Source organism: Morone saxatilis, unplaced genomic scaffold (genome assembly GCF_004916995.1).
Source record: "Morone saxatilis isolate NCDOM2014 unplaced genomic scaffold, NCSU_SB_2.0 Contig14, whole genome shotgun sequence".
Lineage (NCBI taxonomy): Eukaryota > Metazoa > Chordata > Actinopteri > Moronidae > Morone > Morone saxatilis.
In genome coordinates this window covers 310,052-319,750 of record NW_023339696.1, presented here as the reverse complement: position 1 = coordinate 319,750, position 9,699 = coordinate 310,052, and the positions used below count along the sequence as shown (strand labels likewise).

At 40.3% G+C, this 9,699-nt stretch overlaps 1 protein-coding gene across 1 annotated transcript in view; it reads right to left on the bottom strand.

Annotated features, from left to right (window-relative positions):
* Nucleotides 1-1,137: 1,137 nt before the first annotated feature.
* si:ch211-195b15.7 (synembryn-A) overlaps nucleotides 1,138-9,699 on the bottom strand; it is a 12,047-nt gene continuing 3,485 nt past the window's right edge. Inside the window, exons 5-13 of the mRNA XM_035654948.1 lie at nucleotides 8,962-9,491; nucleotides 7,838-7,973; nucleotides 7,195-7,383; nucleotides 6,041-6,135; nucleotides 4,323-4,473; nucleotides 3,329-3,424; nucleotides 2,621-2,765; nucleotides 1,479-1,758; nucleotides 1,138-1,392 (exon numbers count right to left, since the gene is read on the bottom strand). Coding sequence (XP_035510841.1) covers nucleotides 1,239-1,392; nucleotides 1,479-1,758; nucleotides 2,621-2,765; nucleotides 3,329-3,424; nucleotides 4,323-4,473; nucleotides 6,041-6,135; nucleotides 7,195-7,383; nucleotides 7,838-7,973; nucleotides 8,962-9,491 — 1,776 coding nt within the window. The 3' untranslated portion in view covers nucleotides 1,138-1,238. The remainder of the gene's footprint in view (nucleotides 1,393-1,478; nucleotides 1,759-2,620; nucleotides 2,766-3,328; nucleotides 3,425-4,322; nucleotides 4,474-6,040; nucleotides 6,136-7,194; nucleotides 7,384-7,837; nucleotides 7,974-8,961; nucleotides 9,492-9,699) is intronic.

The window sequence follows — 9,699 nt, the reverse complement described above, 5'->3', positions numbered from 1 at the left end:
CCAGCTGTTCTTAAGTCCCTGTTCAAGGAGACTGAGCTTTTGCACTCAAGGTCCCCCAGTTTTGGCTTGCCCTGTCTAAGGATCTGAGGTTAGCACAATCTGGAATATCATCTTAAATCACTTTCTAAAATTCATCTTCAATTCTGCATGTGAATGTAACAGTTTATGATATGTACAGTAGAACAGGATTTGGGAACTTGTGATGCTTAGTTTGAGAAAGTTTATTTTTTATTAGTTTTTGCATGAGACAAAAGTCAGTAGCTTACAACTTTAAAAGTTTTCTTGTTTGTTTGAATCCACATCATTGACACATAATATAAATTTCTTTGCAAATGTGCTCAGTTGTCTAACAACAAAAATACCATAGATAACAAAAATGTTGCTCACTGACAAAATAGTGTTCAAATTCTTTGTCTTCACTGGCTCAGCCTGTCCCATGTTCCAAGTCACACTCCTTCACATACCTGTCTTTCTCTCTGATGTGTTTACACCCTGCTGCAGTTATTGGCTTATCTCTCAGAGTTCAGTGCATAGTGGATTCAAAGCTCAGAAACAATTATGCCTGCAACCATATGATGTAGCATCTACTATAACAGTGCCTCAATGTTTAAGGAAGAATTCCAGTTATTATATAACATTTCCACATTGAAATGTATATAAGCTCTACACCTATGTTATATATGTTTTTGAGTTGTGTACTTATATCATTACATTTTATCCCAAATGTTTCCAACATTGTTCAAACCCACAGAAATCTGTCACTGTATTCAGGTAATGGTTTACCGGTCTTCATAAAGAAAATGTTTTATCCAGTTTTAAGCCACGTTTATACCCTGCACATTCTTTTGGTGTTTTTTGTCCACTAAACAGCAACGAAGAAACACTGATTTTTAAGATGGAACTATTTTATTCAGTGTTTTTACTAGTTTTAATCAGAGGACTATTTGTTTTGGAGAGGAGGAGACCTCTGTGGATAATTCAGCTCTGCGTAGAAACCTCCTGAAGGAATTCTAACCAGGAGAAGCTGACGGCAATGATGGTGAAGACAACAACTCCTATGATCAGATGCTACTTCACTACGTCATCAAACTTTGTCTTTTTGTACTGTTTTGATGTGAGAGACCTCCTAGTGGCAGAAATTATATACTGTACAGTGGTTAATTGAACTACAAATAAGGGGTGAAGCAAGAAGACTTTTCACTCTCTTGTCCAGTATACTGCTCCACGTTTATATCTTTCTACTCCATCTGTTTGTCTTTCCTCCCCTCTGGCATCAGATCCAAATCCTCCTCTGAATCTTCCTCTTCCTCCAGTGTGCAGCCCCTCATATGGCCCCAGAGTGGAGCCAGTCTCCCCTCTGCTGTCACACCCATCGGCTGAATGATCTGGTCTCTGCATAAGACAGAGGAGGGGAGTGTAGCATCTAATTAGTTTCTCTTTGGATTTGTCCAACATTATGGGTAATGACATGCACTCACCGTGATAGTCTGTTGATCATGCTGACGAGGCGACGTGCCTCCTCCTCTTTCTCTTTCTCACTCATGCCCTCCATTGGGTCAGGCTGCTCTGCCTCCACCCGGCCAGTCACCAGGTTAATCCGGGCTTTGGCCTCCCGGTATTCTTCTGTATCTGAGTCTGAGTCACTAGAGTACTGGGAATACTGACTGTCGCCTGAGTTCCTTCTTCCATTCAGCAGTCCCCGAGCTGCAAGCAGTCCAGCAGCATTGCCATAACCAGTATATTTGACAAAGCGGCTGACTGTGAAGGGACACAAGACGTAAACTTTAGTGCTTCAAACTTTTTAAAGTCCAGGTGAAATTTTTTACCCTTTAAGATTGCATCCTCAGTTATATTGTACCCCTATTTGTTTTAATGTGTGAAGCACTGTGTTACGTTTTGCTTGTATGAAATGTGCTATCCAAATAAAGTCTGATTGATTGATTGATTGAACTGTCATGTTAGATGTCGTTAGCTAGTTTAGTTAGCTTGTAGATTTAAAATTAGCTGATTCCCTGATCAAGCACTCTGATTTCCAATTTCATGTGGACTTATGAAGTTGTTTATAGTTTAGATGGTCTCTTGATGCATATTTTTTAAAGCTGTTTCATGTGTGTCACAGCGATTCTATCATGATGAATTGATTTCACGCTGAAATTTCACAGTTCTAAAAGCTCCTTTGATCAGACCATAAGAGCTTTCACCCTAGTCCCCTTTGACCGGCTTTGGAGTAGGGTTTAGTGGCACCTAGTGGTGCAGTTGCAGATTGCAACTCCCTCACTTCACCTTCCCCTTCCAGGCACAAATGGGAAACTATTTTGGTCAGTGTTTGGTTTGTCCCTTCTGGGCCACTCTAGAAACATGACGGTTTAACAGGGCATACTCCATGGAAGGTGACCCACGGCATATGTAGATAAAAACAGCTCATTGTAAGCTAACAAAAAAATAATTAATATATTCTGGTTATTAAACACTAATGAAAACATCACACAAATGTCACACACAGGACCTTTAAATATGCACTCACGTACAATATGACTGATCATGGCCTATAGGCAAATGTTTCCAAACTGGGTGTTCCTGCCATGGAAGTAAATGAGTCTGTGGTAAACTGTGACTGTACCATTCTCTTTGCAGAGCACAAAAAGCAGCTCAGCAGCACAGTGCTTCACATCTGTGTCAACGTGGGTCATCAGGCGGACCAGCTGGCCTCTCAGTGTTGTGTCCTGCTCAGGTCGGATGGCAACGTCCCTCAGTGGAGGTAAGATCTGGGCCAAAGGTTGGGTCAGATGAAAGCTCATTAGTACTGTAACCAGACTACAGTCACTCATGAGTCGTGCAAAGGTAGGTTCAGTCATTGATGGTCATGGAAAGAGACCATAGGGCAGAAAAGGTGCAGCTTACTGTCTTTTTCAGTGTAGGAGTAGTGCATGTTATGTTAGGAGTATAATGACAATTCTGTTACCTCATACACAACCACACACACATACTAATTTTTTATTGAATGGCCTTCATGATGATATCATGGAACATCTATGACAGTATGAATTGCATTATGATTCTAATTGTTTGACTGAAACTGATCCAGCTTCTTGGTACACACCTGGGTTTGAGTTTTTATTACTCCCTTTCAGGCAAAGGGATTAGAACTGGGATTAGAACAAAACTACCAGCGTCAATGTGCCCAGGGTGGGCTTTTGTATCTTGCTATTTTCTTAGCAGTATTAAATCACTGTTACAGTAGAGGTTAAATATTTTATGAGGGCTACAGTACTGCTCATAGTAATTCAATTACACACACACACAATTAAATTTGAAAAAAATACATTACCTTCTGTCGTAAGTAGTGACGTGTCTCCCTGTGCACGCGGGAACTCTCAGTCAACAGATTCAGTACAGGAGTTAGTTTCTCCTTCAGCTTGTGACCCTGTATGACAACACATTAATGTTTCACAGGAACCAGTGTAAATAAATAAGACCTGAAATAGCATGATTCCACCTCATTTCACGTGTCAACATAGGTGCTTCCTACAATATATAATGATATTTAGAGTGAACGACCACTTTGTTACCACTGAAGTCTTCAGTTTGACATTGCCTTATTTTCTGAGAAGGATATGAGCAGTCAGGGCAGACTACAATTGCCTGCAACCCACCATTTTAGCATGAAAAGTAATTATAGGAACAGTTGCAAGCTAAAAAGATGATTCAGTTTTCTATTACTATAACTGAATGTCAAGGTTGTACTGCAATGTTTAGCTATGGCAGTTGTGATAAAGTTATTACACTTTGGAAAAAGCTACGTTGTTTCTGCCCATATAGTCTTTAACTTGTGATCACATTGGCACACACAGAAAAATTAGTGCAGAAACAATAAATATCCCAGGTTCCCAAGCTTTTTTTTCAGTAAAAGGTAGTAGATTTTGTTGATGTGGCTCAGGAAGTAGAATGGGTTGTCCACTAATCAGAAGGTTGTGTGGCATGTTGTGAAAATCTGTTATCAAAGAAAGAAAAGTGGTGCTGTAAAAGGCACAGTCCTTTTTATTCACATTACTACATATTTATGTATTATGTATTATGTCAAATAAGTAAAGAAAATTATGGCTGGCCTCCTTTTTATAAGTCTTAGTTTTGGGGGATAATAGTGGTATAATTATTTTAGTTAAGACTGAAAGTCTTGACTTTGCTTTCCTATTAGTAGTGCACTCCATTCCAATACATCAGTATTTCACATACATTGTTTTTTTTCTCCAAACACAAGTATACAAGTATTATAAGTAATCATTCAGGGACGATGACATCAAGTATTCACTACACACACTTGCCCTGTTCAGGCGTTGGTCCATAAATAGCAGCAATGTGTGGACACAATCCATGTTTAGTCCCTCCCACCTGTGGGAAGCCTGGTCCACATGGACAGATAGCAGGACATCCAGACATGTCAATGGCAGTGCTGACAGGACATTAACTGTATGTCTATGGAAAGAACATAATAAAATATTATGTTTCGCTAGCTAAGGTATCAACTTTGGCTCCCTTATCTGTTTTGTAGGCTTATGTAGTTACAGTTCCATCTTTTACATCAGGTGGACATACTGTAGATTATGTCATCCATTTGAAGGTTTATTATGTAACTCTCAGAAGAAAATTGTAAATAGTGAAACAAATGGCTGTTAAGTGAATTGCAGTCAGCATCAAGCATCCTTCTGGGCATCGGCCAAAAATGTTAAGTATACACTAGACTTAACGTTGAAATAAATTACAATCATATTTAGAATAACGCTACTGTCTGCAGTGTTACTATATTTTATGTGGACCACTGACTTCATGCAACAAACTAGCTTGCTATTAACAAATTACCTCATCAGCCAACACCACAAAGCAACCAACGCCAGACCCACACCGCGCAAGCCAACCCCAGCTTAGTTTAGGCTACAGTTAGCTTGTTGGATGCCCCTGCCTCGCATCACTTTTGTCTAGTAGAAAGCAATCATTCGCTTTGTACTGTTACAACACTGTCTGTCATAACCAGCCACATTATCTGGCATCTAAACGTCAAGCGACAAAGTAACCTGCAAACAGGAAGTATGTCAATTTACCAGCCAAATTAGCCCCAGGAGTTTGGATGAAGCTAGCTGACTAGTATTTTGCTATGTTAGCTATCTGGCAATTTATCATCATTAGCAAGCAAGTTAACGTTAGATAGCTTAAACTAATCATATAATTTATACAACGATCAGCCATAACATTATGACCACCCTGATAGTGTCATGCAGCCCCATACGCAACAAAATGTGATGCACTGTGTTCTGACACCTTTCTGTCAGAATTAGCATTAACTTTATTGGCAGTTTGAGCTACACTAGCTCGTTTGTTGGATCAGACCACACAGGCCAGCCTTCGCTCCCCAGGTGCATCAATGAGCCTCGGCCGCCCATGACCCTGTCTCCAGTTCACCGCTTTTTCTTCCTTGGACCACTTTTGATTGACACCTCTGACCACTGCAGACCGGGAACACTCCATAAGAGCTGTAGTTTTGGAGATGCTCTGACCCAGTCCTCACAATTTGTCCCTTCTCAAAGTCACTCAAATCCTTGCACTTGCCCATTCACATCAACTTGAGGAAAAAATGTCTACTTGCTGCCTAATATATCCCACCCACTGACAGGATGATAAGGAGATAATCAGTGTTCAGTGGTCATAATGTTATGGCTAATCAGTGTATTTCACAAGCTTTGCAGAAATGTTATCTTTGACTTTAGACTCTGTTGGTGGGTGCTTGTCATTTTACAAGTTAACGGACTCCACTTATAAGCTAACATTAGCTGGTGTTGCACATAGTTGACACTGCAGGGAAGCAGAGAGAGAGGGCACTCAGCAGCGTGATCTCATTTTTTACATTACATTACAACCCGTTCACTAATTGGCAATAAAAAGTGATTAATACATAAAAAATAATACGTACCGTGCTTCAGAATATTACATACAGAGCCTTTAAGATTTTGTCAAATAAACGTAGTTATGCTTAAAGCTGTAGTCTGACCCTTGAAGTTCCTCCAACACGTCTTCTCCATCACATGACAGCAGCAGGCAGTGGCGCAGCACAGCTGCTAGGTGGCGAAACAGAGCAGCCTCCTCCTAAAAAATAAAGGGCACATTTTACACATAAAGGTTGGTGTACTTGTCATGGTTAACACTGCTGAGCCTGTGTAACGTTTGTTACACAATGTTTGTTTAGTAGTGTAACTAACTAATGATGAAACAACAAATTCATAACAGAAAGACTAGGGATGTTGAGTGAGCAAAAAAAAAAGGGGGGGTCTAATGAAAGACACTGTCAAGTTGCATTATGGGAAATGAAGGATGCTGTGTTTTAGGAGCTTCTCGTTTGAGGCAAGGCCCAAACCCATGAGCTCTGGTTGGACTTTCACAAGTTGCAAAATACAGTCTCCCACATGGAAGTTGGACACACTGCACTACCATCCACCACCCTGATCTCCTTACTATCTGTTTTAATATAGAAAGGACTAGCACTGAAGGTGCTGGGCTGCACATCTGCAGTTACAGTAGGATGGTATGCATTGCTATGTAATTTAAAGACAAAAAAGCGAAGACGATATGACTTATACTAAAAAAATAAATGTGTGCATATAAGCTTTACAGTTAATCTTTATGCTTTAGAATGAACACTGCTATCATAGACACCAAACACTGAATAGCCCGTACCCACTGAATAAAGAAATAAAATGGCGTAAATCCATGGCTCATGTACCCAGGTCCCATGTAGATAAAAAAAAATTTCTTATTCATAATGTTTCAGGAAGTCCTTTGTGTCGTGTTTATTGTGCATGTTCATATCGCTGTAACAATAAAAATATGATCGGTCAACACTACATAACAAACAATGGAAATAAAACCAATGTTGTAATAAAATGGATTTTTCTTTTCATCCATATGTAGCTAGCAAAGATAAAGATTTCAGATCTCAAATGGACTGCAATGGAAGAAAGCAATTTCTCACTTAAATTGTCAAATCTACCAATAGGATGTGAACAATGTGTGTTTCATTTGTTTCTTTGATCCAACTGGTGTGATGACTGCCTACTGCCTACACAGTTCAACAGTACTATAGAATAGAGGTCAATGCAACTAGCAAACCGCAAATTAATTAATTTATTTTTGGGTTCAAGGGGTCACCTCATCTGGCTCCTGCCTGTGAAACCTGTGAGCAATGTTGAAGAGTGTCTTGAGGATCTCGATGACTTCCTGGGACATATCCTTGGTGATGGGAGGAGCTGTGCTATCAGTAAGAACCTCATATCCTTCACCCCACCTCACAGCCAGGCACTGCTCGAGGGCTTTAGTCAGCACTGACACTCCACGCTCCTGACAGGAAAAAACAAACAAACACTGAGCACTGAGGAAGATGTAAACCACTGATCTGTCAGTCTTCTCTGTGAGACGGAAAAAAGTTTCACAGAGTGAGTCATGCCATCTGCAATTGTATCTGAACATGTTTTTTTAACATTTATTGAGACTTTTGTGACTTATGTATTTTTTAAAGTCTGCAGTGCTTATGAAATCTCCTGGTGCTACTAATGGTATTTGTGAGAATCCACCAGGCCTGAATGAAAACAACCAATAAGAGCCAAAAAAGATAATTGATTGTTGAGTCTCATTGCTTTGTTGTCAAATATTGACAAATTTTTTGTCAAAGCCCCAGGGAGCCACTGGAGAGCGGCATCATGTGGCTCTAGAGCCGCAGGTTGCTTACCCCTTCTACAATGCAAAACATAATTCTGTCCACGATGACCTTCCATAGTTTTTAAAATAAGTTTACCTGCTGTAGCTGCAGCCTGAGCTCAGGTCTCAGAGCTGTCAGTAAGAAGAGCAGTCTCAGCTTGTAAAACTGGCCACTGGATGGTACCCTGCTCCAGATCCCCTGCTTCAGACTTTCCCACAGACCGTGTAGGATTCTTCAGTGGAAACAGGAATGAAAATAAAAGTGAGGCCAGGGGTTGGTCAGCAGCTGGTAAACATCATTCAGATATTAAATTTTGTGTTATAAGGAACACCTGATATTATTCTAATAGAAATGGATCATTAAATCATTCTCTATTCCTCATGATATCAGTCAATAGACAGTGGTGAAGTCTGTATTTCTATATATCCAAGTGCCAGTTAACTAATACCAATCCATGTCAGACTGTAAGTGCCCAAGAACTGGTTCTTTACAACTTTAGCTAGGGATCCAAAGGGTTGTGATAATGGGTTGGTTAATGCTGTTGTTCATATGTGATGCCTTAAAGATAAACATGTTGCAGTGCCACTTGGCATCATGTAAAATTCTGAAACCATTTAAATGTACCATTTTGGTTTGTTGGTTTTATTTTTCTTTATTATATTATTTAATATAATTATATTTTTAATGGCCAACAAATTAAAATGGACCATTCCTAAGTCCCTTTTGGAACTTTGGCCAACTTCCTTCTTTCCTGTACTACAACTATTAGTATAGTTGCTGCTACTGTTGTTGTGCACCTTTGTCTCTGTCTCTGTCCTTCCTTCTTCCATCTCCATCACTGAGGCCAATGCCAACCAACAGGTTACCAATAATTAACAGCAGTTGGTATAACATGCAGTTGGTGATGTGTCATTTTACAGACCAAAGTGACTGTCAGCACCAGCAAAAAATGAAAAGCTACCTGAAAGTTTTGTACACTGATCTAATAAAATAGAGAATAGATAAAAGCTTTGAGAACAGATTTTTTTGGACTTGGAATTGGTTTCAAAATGGAATCAGTTATTGGAACTCAGCCACTGTGGCACTTGCTGACATGGAGCAGCAAAAACTACAGTACAAGGCTTTGTGTCTTGTAACTTCAACTGTAATGACCTTTAATAACAGCTGAACCTTTGTTCAAATATTTTATGAATAAGTTTACCCATTTTAAAAAGTGTCACCTGAGTGCGCTGGCCCTCTCCTGTGCCCTAGGGCTGTTGTAGATGACATTACACAAGACTTTCACGGCCTCCTTCCTACACACCTCCCCATCATCCTCCTTCTCTTCCTCCTCACGGTTCTCTTCCCACATGTCCTTCTTCCCACGGGAAAGCACCACGTGACCTCCATCATCCATCCATTTATAGCAGTGATCTGAGCCCTTTGTGATGGCAGCACCAGTTGCTTTCACCGGAGTGGAAAAAGAAGCCACAGAGCTAACAGACATTTGTGCAGCATCTGCATCTCCTCTGTGGATCTGGCTGTATGTTCTGGCTGAATGAACTTCAGTTATTTCCTCCTGTTGCTGTGGGCATGGCTGCAGTAAACTGATGCCTCCCAGGTGTACCAAGGTGGAAAGGGCGCTATCAGTGACCAGGGGCGCTAGGGCCCGCCGGTCGCGGGACAAGATACGCAGCGTATGAAGGCAAACCCGTAACACTGCTGGTTGTAGCTGACTACTGATGAAGCAGAGCAGGGCTGTGGCCAGACGCTGGAATAAATTTTATTTGTCCAGCAGGACATGTTACAGTGATGAAAGTTAAGAAGGGATCATTTGGAAGAGAAAAGGTGTAAAATGAAAGAATAAGAAGTGAAAAAAATGACAACAGGAACACACACAGGAAAATAGACATACAATTTTATATAATGCTACAAAATGCCTTTTTACTAGATGGCAAAAGGAGTTCGGTCTAGACCTG